Here is a 17,487-nt window from a genome sequence, read left to right on the forward strand (position 1 = left end):
GTTACCCCGACTGTAAGTGGGCTAAATACCCCAATCAAAAGACACAGGCTAACAGATTGGATAAAAAAAACAAGACCCATCGATATGCTATCTGCAAGAGACTCATTTTAGACCCAAAGACACCCCCAGATTGAAAATGAGGGGGTGGAAAACCACTTACCATGCTAATGGACACCAAAAGAAAGCTGGGGTAGCAATCCTTATATCAGACAAATTAGATTTTAAACCAAAGACTGTAATAAGAGATGAGGAAGGACGCTATATCCTACTTAAAGGGTCTATCCAACAAGAAGATCTAACAATTGTAAATATCTATGCCCCTAACATGGGAGCCGCCAATTATATAAGCCAATTAATAACAAAAACAAAGAAACACATTGACAACAATACAATAATAGTAGGGGACTTTAACACCCCACTTACTGAAATGGACAGATCATCTAAGCAAAAGATCAACAAGGAAATAAAGACTTTAAATGACACACTGGACCAAATGGACTTCACAGATATATTCAGAACATTCCATCCAAAAGCAACAAAAAACACATTCTTCCCTAGCGCCCATGGAACATTTTCCAGAATCGACCACATCCTAGGTCACAAATCAGGTCTCAGCTGATACCAAAAGATTGGGATCATTCCCTGTGTATTTTTGGATCACAATGCTTTGAAACTAGAACTCAATCACAAGAGGAAAGTCGGAAAGAACTCAAATACATGGAGGCTAAAGAGCATCCTACTAAAGAATGAATGGGTCAACCAGGAAATTAAAGAAGAATTTAAAAAATCCAGGGAGACAAATGAAAAAGAAAACACAACTGTTCAAAATCTTTGGGATGCAGCAAAGGCAGTCCTAAGAGGAAAGTATAGAGCAATACAAGCTTTTCTCAAGAAACAAGAAAGGTCTCAAGTACACAACCTAACCTTACACGTAAAAGAGCTGGAGAAAGAACAGCAAATAAAGCCTACATCCAGCAGGAGAAGAGAAATAATAAAGATCAGAGCAGAAATCAAAGAAATAGAACCAAAAGAAGGGTAGAATAGATCAACGAAACTAGGAGCTGGTTCTTTGAAAGAATTAATAAGATTGATAAACCCCTGGCCAGACTTATCAAAAAGAAAACAGAAATGACCCAAATAAATAAAATCATGAATGAAAGAGGAGAGATCACAACCAATGCCAAAGAAATACAAACAATTATAAAAACATATTATGAGCAACTCTATGCCAGCAAATTAGATAATCTGGAAGAAATGGATGCGTTCCTAGAGATGTATCAACTACCAAAACTGAACCAGGAAGAAACAGAAAACCTCAACAGACCTATAACCACTAAGGAAATTGAAGCAGTAATCAAAAATCTCCCAAAAAACAAGAGCCCAGGGCCAGATGGCTTCCCAGGGGAATTCTACCAAACAATTAAAAAAGAATTAATACCTATTTTTCTGAAACTGTTCCGAAAAATAAAACTGGAAGGAAAACTTCCAAACTCGTTTTATGTGGCCACCATTACCTTGATCCCAAAACCAGACAAAGACCCCATCAAAAAGGAGAATTACAGACCAATATCCTTGATGAACATGGATGCAAAAATTCTCACCAAAATACTAGCCAATAGGATCCAACAGCACATTAAAAGGATTATTCACCACGACCAAGTGGGATTTATCCCTGGGCTGTAAGGTTGGTTCAACAACTGCAAATCAATCAACGTGATACAATACATTAACAAAAGAAAGAAGAAGAATCATATGATCCTCTCGTTAGATGCAGAAAAAGCATTTGACAAAGTACAGCATCCTTTCTTGATCAAAACTCTTCAGAGTATACGCATAAAGGATACATACCTCAATATCATAAAAGCCATCTATGAAAAACCCACAGCAAATATCATTCTCAATGGGGAAAAACTGAGAGCTTTCCCCCTAAGGTCAGGAACATGGCAGGGATGTCCACTATCACCACTGCTATTCAACATACTATTAGAAGTCCTAGCCACAGCAATCAGACAACAAAAAGAAATCAAAGGCATCCAAATCAGCAAAGAAGAAGTCAAACTCTCACTCTTTGCAGATGATATGATACTTTATGTGGAAAACCCAAAAGACTCCACCCCAAAACTGATAGAACTCATACAGGAATTCAGTAAAGTGGCAGGATATAAAATCAATGCACAGAAATCAGTGGCATTCCTATACAGCAACAACAAGACAGAAGAAAGAGAAATTAAGGAGTCGATCCCATTTACAATTGCACCCAAAACCATAAGATACCTAGGAATAAATCCAACCAAAGAGACAAAGAATCTCTACTCAGAAAACTATAAAATACTCATGAAAGAAATTGAGGAAGACACAAAGAAATGGAAAAACGTTCCATGCTCATGGATTGGAAGAACAAATATTGTGAAGATGTCAATGCTACCTAGAGCAATCTACACATTCAATGCAATCCCCATCAAAATACCATCCACATTTTTCAAAGAAATGGAACAAATCATCCTAAAATTTTATGGAACCAGAAAAGACCCCGCATAGCCAGAGGAATGTTGAAAAAGAAGGGCAAAGCTGGCAGCATCCCAATTCCGGACTTCCAGCTCTATTACAAAGCTGTCATCATCAAGACAGCATGGTACTGGCACAAAAACAGACACAGAGATCAATGGAACAGAATAGAGAGCCCAGAAATGGACCCTCAACTCTATGGTCAACTGATCTTTGACAAAGCAGGAAAAAATGTCCAATGGAAAAAAGACAGTCTCTTCAACAAATGGTGTTGGGAAAATTGGACAGCCACATGCAGAAGAATGAAACTGGACCATTTCCTTACACCACACACAAAAATAGATTCCAAATGGTTGAAAGACCTCAATGTGAGACAGGAGTCCATCAAAATCCTAAAGGAGAACACAGGCAGCAAGGTCTTCGACCTCAGCCACAGCAACTTCTTCCTAGAAACATCACCAAAGGCAAGGGAAGCAAGGGCAAAAATGAACTATTGGAACTTCATCAAGATAAAACCTTTTGCACAACAAAAGAAACAGTCAACAAAACCAAAAGACAACCGACAGAATGGGAGAAGATATTTGCAAATGACATATCAGATAATGGGCTAGTATCCAAAATCTATAAAGAACTTATCAAACTCAACACCCAAAAAATAAATGATCCAATCAAGAAATGGGCAGAAGACATGAACAGACATTTCTGCAAAGAAGACATCCAAATGGCCAACAGACACATGAAAAAGTGCTCAACATTGCTCGGCATCAGGGAAATCCAAATCAACCTCAATGAGATACCACCACACATCAGTCATAATGGCTAAAATTAAGTAAGGAAACGGCAGATGTTGGCGAGGATGTGGAGAAAGGGAAACCCTCTTACACTGTTGGTGGGAATGCAAGCTGGTGCAGCCACTCTAGAAAACAGTATGGAGGTTCCTCAAAAAGTTGAAAATAGAGCTACCTTACGACCCAGCAATTGCAGTACTGGGTATTTACCCCAAAGATACAAATGTAGTGATCCTAAGCGGTACGTGTACCCCGATGTTTATAGCAGCAATATCCACAGTAGCCAAACTATGGAAAGAACCAAGATGTCCATCGGCAGATGAATGGATAAAGAAGATGTGGTATATACATACAATGGAATATTATGCAGCCATCAAAAGGAATGAGATCTTGCCATTTGCAATGACATGGATGGAACTGGAGGGTATTATGCTCAGCGAAATAAGTCAATCAGAGAAAGATATGTATCATATGATCTCACTCATATGAGGAATTCTTAATCTCAGGAAACAAACTGAGGGTTGCTGGAGTGGTGGGGGGGTGGGAGGGATGGGGTGGCTGGGTGATGGACATTGGAGAGGGTGTGTGCTATGGTGATTGCTGTGAATTGTGTAAGACTGCTGAATCACAGACTTGTACCTCTGAAACAAATAATACATTATATGTTAAAAAAAAGAAGATAGTAGGAAGGGAAACATGAAGGGGGGTAAATCAGATGGGGAGATGAACCATGAGAGACTATGGACTCTGAGAAACAAACTGAGGGTTCTAGAGGGGAGGGGGTGGGGGGATGGGTTAGCCTGGTGATGGGTATTAAAGAGGGCATGTACTGAATGGAGCACTGGGTGTTATACACAAACAAATGAATGAATGAATGAATCATGGAACACTACATCAGAACTAATGATGTGATGTATGGTGATTAACATAACAAAATAAAATAAAATAAAATAAAAATAAAGTAAAATATATTGGGGAAAAAAAAGATTTTTTTTACAGTCAATTTGAACCTGAACTCAAATTTAAGGCGCAAGCTGTAAACAGACAGGAATGTGTTCTCGCTTGTTCTAGGAGGGAGGAATTTCAGATGCCTATGAGGACGGTTGGCTCTCTCCAGCCTTGCAGCCTTGCAAGTTTCCTAAGTATACTGCATCCTATTAAGTATGCACATATCCATTGCTGGGCCCTCACAAGTATGAGGGCCCAGCAAGGGGCCTGGACAAAAGTGGTGGCCATGTCCAGATCAGACTTGGTGTAAACTGAGTCGATACCTTCACTCAATCATGCTTGATTCCACCTTTGGTGGAAGCAGCCCAAAATGTCCATCAGCAGATGAAAGGAAAAATAAAAATAATATATATACATATAGCCTATATATACATATAGTCTTAAAGAGGAAATAAATTCTGACATACTACCACATGAATCAACATTATGATCAGTGAAATAAGCCAGACACAAAAGGACAAACACCGCATGAAAGACTCCACTCATGCGAAGTACCTAAAGCGGTCAAATCCACAGAAACAGAAAGTGGAATGGTGTTTTCTAGGCACTGGGGGAGAGGGACTAGTTAGTGTCTAGTGGGCACAGAGTTTCAGTTTGGGATGACGAAAGAGTTCCAGAGATGGATGGCTGCACAGCAGTGTACTTAATGCCACCTCAAGTGTACACTTAAAAATGGCCTAAGTGGCACCTTTTATATTATGCATATTTTACCACATTAATAAGAAAAGGTAACTCACCTTTGAAGTTGCCGATGTATAGGCCAGGCAGGATCTAGGGGAGAGACACAGATCAGATGTCAGTGTTACAGACCTGATGCTGACAGTGTTTTGCACACAAAGGCCGGGCCCTCACCAGAGCAGTGGGAGCACATCCCAGGCCTGTTGCCTGCCACACCCACTTCCCAGCACCTTCCCAGATAGCTAGCACAGATGACCCGGCATCCTTGTCTCCAGGGCTCTGGCCTGCCCATGGCCACTAGGAAGCCTGATCAAATAGCCTGTGAATGGCCACACGTTGGTGTCCATCAGCTCGTGGGCCTTTAAAGACCAGAATTCCCCCCAACAGATCTACATGCAAGCCCTTCCGGGGTCCTTGGCATTCTGAGAGTCTAGTTCCAAACCCAAGGGCCTCCAGCCCTCCAAATCTCCTGCCTACCCTTCCCCCTTGACTCCTCCTTTTCTCAAAACAATGTGAACATCCCCCACTTATCTCACAACTCCAGCAAATCTCCCTTTGCTGAGGCCTTTGTGCATACTGTTCCCATGTCCAGCAGCTATTTTCCTACTCTCTTCATCCTACAGGTCCTAGCGCTGACTCACACCCTGGAGAGGCCTGTCCTGAGCCCAGACTCTGGGATAGACACTGGCTTCAGCATCCACAGTCCTCAGTACTCCCCTTGTAGTGATATGTCACAGGGGTATTGCTAGGTGAAGGTCTGTCTCCTCCGCTAGAATGGAAAGCTCTTTGGACAGCAAACACATCCTGTCACTCACTGCTGTATACCCAGCTCCTGGCCCAGGGCTTCGCTCATGATTACTAGTCAATAAAGAGTTACTAAATGAATGAATGAATTGTCCAAACGCACAAGTTTTTTTTTTTTTAATTTTATTATGTTATGTTAGTCACCATACAATACATCATTGGTTTTTGATGTGGTGATCCACGATCCATTATTTTCGTATAACACCCAGTGCTCCATGCAGTACATGCCCTCCTTAATACCCATCACCGGGCTAACCAATCCCACTCCCCCTCCCCTCTAAAACCCTGTTTCTCAGAGTCCATATTCTCTCATGGTTCATCTCTCCCTCCAATTCCCCCCACCATTTTTCTCTTCCTTCTCTTAATGTCCTCCATGCTATTCCTTATGTTCCACAAATAAGTGAAACCATATGATAATTGACTTTCTCTGCTTGACTTATTTCACTTAGCATAATCTCCTCCAGTCCCATCCATGTTGATGTAAAAGTTGGGTATTCATCCTTTCTGATGGCTGAGTAATATTCCATTGTATAAATGGACCACATCTTCTTTATCCATTCATCGGTTGAAGGGCATCTCAGCTCTTTCCACAGTTTGGCTATTGCGGACATTGCTGCTAGGAACATTGGGGTGCATATGGCCCTTCTTTTCACTACATCTGTGTCTTTGGGGTAAATACCCAGGAGTGCAATTGCTGGGTCATAGGGTAGCTCTATTTTTAAATTTTTGAGGCACCTCCACACTGTTTTCCAAAGTGGCTGTACCAACTTGTATTCCCACCAACAGTCCAAATGCACAAGTTAATAAGAACATACAGTTGCTCCAAAATGTCTACTTCTCCTAAGGCAGTGGTTCTCAAACAAGACAATCCATCAGAATCACCAGAAGCTGTTAAAAATTCAGATTTCTGAACAAGCCCCAGCCCCAGCCCCTATATAGAATGATTCAGTAGAAAGAGCTGAGATAAGAACCAGGGACTAGGTTTTTCACAAGCAACCCCCCACTTTGCAAAATACAAAGCTAATTCTTGTCCTGCCACTACTTTGTATGAAGAGTCTTAAATCCAAATATAGACACTGCTTTGGAAGTTACATCACCTGACATGATTTCCAAGTGCATAGAGCATACTGGCCACTGCAGACCCCTGGTGCCCTGGCGACACCCTCCTGTCAGCATTACCATCCCACATCCTGCTCAGCTTCATCTGTTTCACACTCCCTATTTTTTATCCATTCCCACCAAGAAAGCTGAAAGTGGCATGTAGTAACATTCTTCACGTGTGCAGATTTCTTTGAGCATCTTCCTGACAACCAGCTGCCTTGCTAAAAATTGATGGCATCTGTTCAAGTCACTGCAGGGGGAATGCACTGTGGCACTGTGAAGGCAGTCTGCTGGAGCTCAGTAATACTAGGTCTAGGGCTAGCTTCTGTGCTGGGGTGGGGAGGTTGCCAAGCTGAGGGACAACAGAACATCAGAGACCAAACGGGGATACTTGTGAGAAGGAAAAGACACTCTATTAAATTACAGTTGACCCTTGAACAATGAGGGGGTGGGGCATCAACTCCCCACATAGCTGAGAATCCATCAATAACTTCTGACTTCCCAAAAACTTAACTACTAATCGCCTACTGTTGACCGAGAGCCTTACCAATAAATAGTCTATTAATGCATATTTTGCATGTTATACATATTATATACTATATTCTTACAATAAAGTAAGCTAAAGGAAAGAAACTGTTATTAAGAAAATAATAAGGAAAAGGAAATACATTTAGAGTACTGTAACAAAGTCCTTGCGTAAGTGGACCCGCGTAGTTCAAACCTGTGTTGTTCAAGGGTCATCTATCCTTCAGGACAACAGGCAAGGCCCAGAAGTGAGCAGGGCATGGAAATGTGCGATCACCCTGGCTCACTGAATACTCAGGGAGGCAAAATTAGTTTGGAGTGCCCCATGGGACTGAGAAGTCAGTTATATCCATGGCTGAAGTCATAGCACTGAGGTAAGCCTGGTTAGCTCTGTAACTAGGAACACGTGAAACAGTATCTCAGAGGAAAACAGTAGCATCCACTGCCCAGGAGCAAAAACATCTGACAGGTCTTTCTCGAAACAGAATCCATCTTTGGGATTCTCCTGGGAGGAAGGGTGGAGTAAATACTGGATCGTTCCTGTTTTAAAATATAAGAACAATACAAGTTCATCTTGGAGATGGATCAAACTGATATTCTCTGGCAGCTCTTGGCTGCACAGAGCTTTTTCGTGTGCAATCTCCCATTCTCCAGGGTCTCTCCTATCTTTATCAGGAGGCGACATTAGATACTAAAGGGCACAGTCATCACGTGGCTCTCTTAGCTGACAGTTATAGTGACTTCCTCCTTAATCAAACTTGATTCAGGCTCCTTTGAGCCTTCTTCTTGACTAGGCCTCATCCGTGGCCTGCCATTTTTAGCAAAGAATCCTGCTAAGCCAGTTTATCAAGAATCCTCCCATTCTTGGGCGCCTGGGTGGCTCAGTTGGTTAAGCAACTGCCTTTGGCTCAGGTCATGATCCTGGAGTCCCGGGATCGAGTCCCGCATCAGGCTCCCTGCTCGGCAGGGAGTCTGCTTCTCCCTCTGACCCTCCCCCCTCTCATGTGCTCTCTCTCTCTCATTCTGTCTCAAATAAATAAATAAAATCTTTAAAAAAAAATAAGAACCCTCCCATTCTTGATATCCAATCAAGCTCATCTTCCTCTACCCCTGATATCTAATCAAGTTCTTTTCAGTAATTTTCCATCTTTCCCTCACCTTGCCTGGTGACTATAAATCCCCACTTGCTCCTGTTGTATTGGGAGTTGAGTTTCTCACTTGCACGAGTATCTCCTCCTATTGCAATAGTGTCAAATAAAGGCTTCCTCGCTATTTTTAGTAAGAATAATTTTTCTTTTATAACATTGACCAGAAATGGCTCCAGATTCGTATAATTGACAGTTATAATGAACCCCAAAATCACAGAACGTATAACAGTAGATGAGTGGTTTACTGATTCCTGTCACATGTAGACTTCATGCTGGGCACTCAGGATACAGGTGTGATGGAGTGACACGGGGCCCCGCCAAAGGCCTACTACTTCCCTTGTGGAGCTTCTTGCCTAGGGAAGGAGAGGTGATTTGACAACTCTGGGATCCCCAAGGATTTGCAGAAGGGACCTGCAATTCAAGAGCAGGGGGTCAGGAAAGAAGGAAGGACAGGCAGGGGAGCAATGGAAACCACCACTGCAGAGAAAGAAGGCCAGTCTCTACCAGAAGAGAGCATGAGGGAGGCAGAGACACAGCAGAGAAGAAGAGGAGGAGGCTGTGGTCCAGGCTGTGGGCGAGGCTGAATGTAGCAGACACAGGCAGCCATGGAAGGCTTTCAGGGCTCTAAATTAAATACCACTAAGATGATTAAGATGTGTAGGGCCATTAGAAAGATATTTTCATATATTTTTATTTAATATATCTCGAAAATGCCATGATAAAAATAGAGGAAAGGTAAAGTTGTGTATGCAGCCAATGTCTTCATTATCATATTACCTACATAAGGGGAACACTGGGGACTGGTGGGAAGGGTCCGAGGAGGGCCACTTCTCTATTTCTCTTTGCACTTTTCTATATGGTTTGGATGTTACAATTGTGTGCATGCATTACTTCAATTTACTTTTTTTCTCTTTAAATCAAGAGGGGTTATTTAGGGGAAAGATTATGGTCCAGTTTTTCTTTTCCTTTTTGCAATTCTAGTATTAAAATAATAGATTTCATATTGTTTTTTAAATAAAATAAAGCAAGGACATGAGATTAGATCACCTCTGTGTCCTGCTGCTCTAGAACCATGGTTTTATGATTCCTAAATCCATCCTTTAGAAGCCAACTCCAGTCAGGGCTATATAAAACAGAACATTACCTTCCCACCCCCATCATCAACTCCTCAAGTTTCCTGATGATGTCACCTTCTCCCAGTCCCCCAGAATAAAAACCTGGACCCCACTCCCACCATGGCACTTCCCCACCCCGGCGCCCTCCCTAGTGCCTCTCTGCCCAGCGAGTTACAAAGTCCTAGCACAGTCCTGGCTCCTTGGCCCATAGTCAGAGCCTCAGTTCATGCATGGGCTAGAGCAGTCTCCACTGAATTAAATTCACTGTCCCATCCAATTAATTTTGTAATGTCATATTCTCACTGGGTCATTTTCTAGATGATGTTGAGTGGCAAACACTTTCCCAAGAAAAATGAAAGCCAAAACTGAAATTCAACTGAAAATTTCAATTTGGCTTCCACAGGATGGCTCCAACCTACCCCTGAAGGATTTCCCCCATTTCTCTCCAATCTGCAGCCAAGCCAAGTAACCCCTAGTTTCCCAATACCCCTTACTGGTCCTACTTTGCAGTATCACATTTCTTTGCTCTCATCACCCTTGGCTATGCTAAAAAATTATAAACCCTGCCAGGCCGGGGGAGCAAGTTGGCAGAGAGTAGGAGACCTGGATTTCGTCTGGTCCCAGGAATTCAGCTGGATAGGGATCAAACATTCTGAACACATACGAACTCAACAGGAGATCGAAGAAAAGAAGAGCAACAACTCTCTGAACAGAAAAGCGACCACTTTCTGGAAGGTAGGACATGCGGAGAAGTGAATCCAAGGTGATATACGGGAAGATAGATGGCGGGGGAGGGGGCCTCCGTCGGCCGCTTCTGGCAAGTGATAGAGCAGCGGAGCACAAAATCAGAACTTTTAGAAGTCGGCTCTGCTGAGGGAAGTCGCTCCAGAGGCTAAGTGGGGGGTGGAAGCCTTGCTGGGACAGTGTGGTCTCAGGACCCTCGGGGTCACAGAAAGACCGGGGGTGCCTGAGTGCAGCAGAGCTGCCAGGTATCAGAGCGGGGAAACTGGCTGCAGAGACAGAGCTGAGGAGCGGGCTCTCAGCTCGGGGTGGCCATAAACCGTGATCTGCGGCACAGTCGGGCCACTGCTCCTCCAGCAGGGACCCAACAAGTGGCAGATCCGGGGAGACTCACCTTCCCAGGAGGAGCAGCGCGGGACTGCACCGCAGGGATCTGCTGGGTTTGAAGACTCCACATGGAGTCAGGTGCCAGATATAGAAATGCTCGGTCACAGGCCGGGTGAGCACAGAGTGTGGCAGGAGACCGGGGAGACGGGAGTGATTGACTGCTTTTCTCTGGGGGCTCACTGAGGAGTGGGGCCCCGAGTTCTCAGCTCCTCCAGGGTGGAGATTGGGAGGCCACCATTTCCAAGCTGTGGGGAAAGCTTGCAGGGAACAAAAGCTCCGGAGAGCAAACCCGAGCAGATTACTCAGCCCAGACCCGGCAATGGCGGGGCAATTCCGCCTCTGGCAAAGACATTTGTGAACCATGGCAACAGGCCCCTCCCCCAGAAGATCAGCAAGAACAGCCAGCCAAGACCAAGTCTACCGATCAATGAGAATGGCAGAACTCCAGTGCTAAGGGAATACTGCAAATAGAATTCATGGTTTTCCCATGATTCTTTAGTCTTTCAAAGTTAATTTTTTATTAACTGTCTTATTTTTTTTAACTTTTCTTTTTCCCTTTTCAACCAACATCTTATCAATCACTTTTTTTAAAAAATCTTTTTTATTTTTCATTTTTGGAGTCATATTCTATCCCTTCATAGTAGTTACCCTTATTTTTGGTATATATATATAAGTTGTTCTCTCTTTAAAATTTTGAGATAGTTTCTTCTAACAGATCAAAATATACCCTAAAACTCTACTGTATGGTTTTGTTCTAGTCTCCTGCCTGATCACATTCTCTCCCTTTTTTTTTTAAATCCTCTTCTTTTTTCAACCAACTTCTTATCTTATCAATTCCTTTTATAAAATATTTTATAATTTTCATCTTTACAGTCATATTCCATCCCTTCATCGTATTAACCCTTATTTTTGTACATATATAAGTTTTTCTTTCTTTAAAATTTTGGGAGGCACTTTCTTCTAACAGACCAAAATACACCCAAAATCTAATGTGTGTCACTGATCTGTGCACCAGCCTGACCATATTTGATCATATTCTGTTTTCTTTCTTTGTTTTTATCTTTTTCTTTTTCTTTCTTTTTCTTTTCCCTTTCTTTTCCCCCGGTTTCAAGTCTTTTTTGATTCGTTTAGTGTATATTTTCTGGGGACATTGTTACCCTGTTAGCATTTTGTTCTCTCATTCATCAATTCTCCTCTGGACAAAATGACAAGATGGAAAAAATCACCTCAAAAAAAAGAACAAGAGGCAGGACCGACTGCCAGGGACCTAATCAATACAGACATTAGTAAGATGTTGGAACTAGAGTTCAGAATGATGATTTTAAAGATACTAGCTGGGCTTGAAAAAAGAATGGAAGATATTAGAGAAACCGCTTCTGGAGAAATAAAAGAACTAAAATCTAACCAAGTCGAAATCAAAAAGGCTATTAATGAGGTGCAATCAAAAATGGAGGCTCTAACTGCTAGGATAAATGAGGCAGAAGAGAGAATCAGTAATATAGAAGACCAAATGATGGAAAAGAAAGAAGCTGAGAAAAAGAGAGATAAACAGCTACTGGATCACGAGGGCAGAATTCAAGAGATAAGTGATACCATAAGACAAAACAACATTAGAATAATTGGGATCCCAGAAGAAGAAGAAAGAGAGAGGGGAGAAGGTATATTGGAGCAAATTATAGCAGGTAACTTCCTAATTTGGGGAAGGAAACAGGCATCAAAATCCAGGAGGCACAGAGAACCCCTCTCAAAATCAATAAAAATAGCTCAACACTCCGACATCTAATAGTAAAATTTACGAGTCTCAGAGACAAAGAAAATCCTGAAAGCACCTTGGGACAAGAGATCTGTAACCTACAATGGTAGAAACATTAGACTGGCAACAGACCTGTCCACAGAGACCTGGCAGGCCAAAAAGGACTGGCATGATATATTCAGAGCACTAAATGAGAAAAATATGCAGCCAAGAATACTAAATCCAGCTAGGCTGTTATTGAAAATAGAAGGAGAAATGAAAAGCTTCCAGGACAAACAAAAACTGAAGGAATTTACAAACACAAAACCAGCCCTACAAGAAATCTTGAAAGGGGTCCTCTAAGCAAAGAGAGAGCCTAAAAGCAACATAGACCAGAAAGGAACACAGACAATATACAGTAACAGTCACCTTACAGGCAATACAATGGCACTAAATTCCTATCTTTCAATAGTTACCCTGAATGTAAATGGGCTCAATGCCCCAATCAAAAGACACAGGCTAACAGATTGGACAAAAAAAACAAGACCCACTGATATACTGTCTGCAAGAGACTCATTTTAGACCCAAAGACACCCCTAGATTGAAAGTGAGGGGGTGGAAAACCATTTACCATGCTAATGGACACCAAAAGAAAGCTGGGGTGGCAATCCTTATATCAGACAAATTAGATTTTAAACCAAAGACTATAATAAGAGATGAGGAAGGACACTATATCCTACTTAAAGGGTCTATCCAACAAGAAGATCTAACAATTGTAAATATCTATGCCCCTATCATGGGAGCAGCCACTTATATAAGCCAATTAATAACAAAAGCAAAGAAACACATCAACAACAATACAATAATAGTGGGGGACTTTAACACCCCCCTCACTGAAATGGACAGATCATCTAAGCAAAAGATCAACAAGGAAATAAAGACTTTAAATGACACACTGCACCAAATGGACTTCACAGATATTCAGAAGATTCCATCCCAAAGCAACGGAATACACATTCTTCTTTAGTGCCCATGGAACATTCTCCAGAATAGATCACATCCTAGGTCACAAATCAGGTCTCAGCTGATACCAAAAGATTGGGATCATTCCTGCATATTTTCAGACCACAATGCTTTGAAGCTAGAACTCAATCACAAGAGGAAAGTTGGAAAGAACTCAAATGCATGGAGGCCAAAGAGCATTCTACTAAAGAATGAATGGGTCAACCAGGAAATTAAAGAAGAATTTTAAAAAATTCAGAGAAACAAATCAAAATGAAAACACAACTATTCAAAATCGTTGGGATTCAGCAAAGGCAATCCTAAGAGGAAAGTATTTAGCAATACAAGCCTTTCTCAAGAAACAAGAAAGGTCTCAAGTACACAACCTAACCCTACACCTAAAGGAGCTGGAGAAAGAACAGCAAATAAAGCCTAAACCCAGCAGGAGAAGAGAAATCATAAAGATCAGAGGAGAAGTCAATGAAATAGAAACCAAAAGAACGGTAGAACAGATCAACGAAACTAGGAGCTGGTTCTTTGAAAGAACAAGATTGATAAACCCCTGGCCAGACTTATCAAAAAGAAAAGAGAAATGACCCAAATAAATAAAATCATGAATGAAACAGGAGAGATCACAACCAACACCAAAGAAATACAAGCAATTCTAAGAACATATTATGAGCAACACTATGCCAGCGAATTAGATAATCTGGAAGAAATGGATGCATTCCTAGAGATGTATCAACTACCAAAACTGAACCAGGAAGAAATAGAAAACCTGAACAGACCTATAACCACTAAGGAAATTGAAGCAGTCATCAAAAATCTCCCAAAAAACAAAAGCCCAGGGCCAGGTGGCTTCCCAAGGGAATTCTACCAAACATCTATAGAAGAATTAATACCTATCCTTCTGAAACTGATCCAAAAAATAGAAACAGAAGGAAAACTTCCAAACTCGTTTTATGAGGCCACCATTACCTTAATACCAAAACCAGACAAAGACCCCATCAAAAAGGAGAATTACAGACCAATATCCCTGATGAACATGGATGCAAAAATTCTCACCAAAATACTAGCCAATAGGATCCAACAGCACATTAAAAGGATTAATCACCACGACCAAGCAGCATTTGTTCCTGTGCTGCAAGGCTGGTTCAACATCCGCAAATCAATCAATGTGATACAATACATTAATAAAAGAAAGAACAAGAACCACATGATCCTCTCAATAGATGCAGAAAAAGCATTTGACAAAGTGCAGCATCCTTTCTTGATCAAAACTCTTCAGAGTATAGGCATAGAGGGTACATACCTCAATATCATAAAAGCCATCTATGAAAAACCCACAGTAAATATCATTCTCAATGGGGAAAAACTGAGAGCTTTCCCCCTAAGGCAAAACGCGGCAGGGATGTCCACTATCACCACTGCTATTCAACATAGTATTACAAGTCCTAGCCACAGCAATCAGACAACAAAAAGAAATCAAAGGCATATGAATAGGCAAAGAAGAAGTCAAACTCTCACTCTTTGCAGACGATATGATACTTTATGTGGAAAACCCCAAAGACTCCACCCCAAAACTGATAGAACTCATACAGGAATTCAGTAAAGTGGCAGGATATAAAATCAATACACAGAAATCAGTGGCATTCCTATACAGCAACAACAAGACAGAAGAAAGAGAAATTAAGGAGTCGATCCCATTTACAATTGCACCCAAAACCATAAGATACCTAGGAATAAATCTAACCAAAGAGGCAAAGGATCTGTACTCAGAAAACTATAAAATATTCATGAAAGAAATTGAGGAAGACACAAAGAAATGGAAAAACGTTCCATGCACATGGATTGGAAGAACAAATATTGTGAAGATGTCAATGCTACCTAGAGCAATCTACACATTTAATGCAATCTCTATCAAAATACCATCCACTTTTTTCAAAGAAATGGAACAAATAATCCTAAAATTTGTATGGAACCAGAAAAGACCCCACATAGCCAGAGGAATGTTCAAAAAGAAAAGCAAAGCTGGCAGCATCACAATTCCGGACTTCCACCTCTATTACAAAGCTGTCATCATCAAGACAGCATGGTACTGGCACAAAAACAGACACATAGATCAATGGAACAGAATAGAGAGCCCAGAAATGGACCCTCAACTCTATGGTCAACTAATCTTCGACAAAGCAGGAATGAATGTCCAATGGAAAAAAGACAGTCTCTTCAACAAATGGTGTTGGGAAAATTGGACAGCCACATGCAGAAGAATGAAACTGGACCATTTCCTTACACCACACACAAAAATAGACTCCAAATGGTTGAAAGACCTCAATGTGAGACAGGAGTCCATCAAAATCCTAAAGGAGAACACAGGCAGCAACCTCTTTGACCTCAGCCGCAGCAACTTCTTCCTAGAAACATCACCAAAGGCAAGGGAAGCAAGGGCAAAAATGAACTATTGGGACTTTATCAAGATAAAAAGCTTTTGCACAGCAAAAGAAAGAGTCAACAAAACCAAAAGACAACCGACAGAATGGGAGAAGATATTTGCAAATGACATATCAGATAAAGGGCTATATCCAAAATCTATAAAGAACTTATCAAACTCAACACCCAAAGAACAAATGATCCAATCAAGAAATGGGCACAAGACATGAACAGACATTTCTGAAAAGAAGACATCCAAATGGCCAACAGACACATGAAAAAGTGCTTAACATCACTCAGCATCAGGGAAATCCAAATCAAAACCTCAGTGAGATACCACCTCACTCCAGTCAGAATGGGTAAAATTAACAAGTCAGGAAACAACAGATGTTGGCGGGGATGGGGAGAAAGGGGAACCGTCCTACACTGTTGGATGGGAATTCAAGCTGATGCAGCCACTCTGAAAACAGTATGGAGGTTCCTCAAAAAGTTGAAAATAGAGCTACCCTACGACCCAGCAATTGCAGTACTGGGTATTTACCCCAAAGATACAAAAGTAGGGATCCGAAGGGGTACATGCACCCCAATGTTTATAGCAGCAATGTCCACAATAGCCAAACTGTGGAAAGAGCCAAGATGTCCATCAGCAGATGAATGGATAAAGAAGATGTGGTATATATATACTATGGAATATTATGCAGCCATCAAAGGGAATGAAATCTTGCCATTTGCAATGATGTGGATGGAACTGGAGGGTATGCTGAGCGAAATAAGTCAATCAGAGAAAGACATGTTATCATATGATCTCACTGATATGAGGAATTCTTAATCTCAGGAAACAAACTGAGGGTTGCTGGTGTGGCTGGGGGGTGGGAGGGATGGAGTGGCTGGGTGATAGACCTTGGGGAGGGTATGTGCTATGTGAGCGCTGTGAATTGTGTAAGACTGCTGAATCACAGACCTGTACCTCTGAAACAAATAATGCAATATATGTTAAGGAAATAAAAAAAGAAGATAGTAGGAAGGGAGAAATGAAGGGGGGGAAATCGGGGGAGACAAATCATAAGAGACTATGGACTCTGAGAAACAAACTGAGGGTTCTAGAGGGGAGGGGGTGGGGGGATGGGTTAGCCTGGTGATGGGTATTAAAGAGGGCACGTATTGAATGGAGCACTGGGTGTTATACACAAACAATGAATCATGGAACACTACATCAAAAACCAATGATGGTGTTGTATGGTGATTAACACAACATAATAAAATTTAAAAAAAAAAAACCACACACTTCTACTCCTCAATAGCACCCCAATTTGTTTGCTCCTCTTGAAACTTCTGTGCAGTACCTTTGTTCAGCTTCTTAGTGCCTCTCCTCTGACATGAAACAGCCTCCTAAAGATCTCTCTACCTTTGGACCTATCCCTCCAAAGGAATGCTCAACCTGCCTCCAAGTGCAAAATTGACTATGTAACTCTTCAGATTAAAACCTTATTAGGGTTCTAAGTAGCTATCACCATAAAACCTAA

General features: G+C 41.6%; 1 protein-coding gene across 4 annotated transcripts in view; it reads right to left on the reverse strand.

Annotated features, from left to right (window-relative positions):
• The window catches only part of DUSP22 (dual specificity phosphatase 22), a 110,625-nt gene that overhangs the window by 83,628 nt on the left and 9,510 nt on the right, over positions 1–17,487 (reverse strand). For all 4 annotated transcript variants that reach the window (XM_064597289.1, XM_064597292.1, XM_064597291.1 and 1 more), the window contains exon 2: positions 5,039–5,072. In XM_064597289.1, the coding sequence (XP_064453359.1) occupies positions 5,039–5,072 (34 nt within the window). The remainder of the gene's footprint in view (positions 1–5,038; positions 5,073–17,487) is intronic.

Source organism: Mirounga angustirostris, unplaced genomic scaffold (genome assembly GCF_029215605.1).
Source record: "Mirounga angustirostris isolate CCGP_5_RB_7025 unplaced genomic scaffold, mMirAng1.0.hap1 SCAF_8, whole genome shotgun sequence".
Lineage (NCBI taxonomy): Eukaryota > Metazoa > Chordata > Mammalia > Carnivora > Phocidae > Mirounga > Mirounga angustirostris.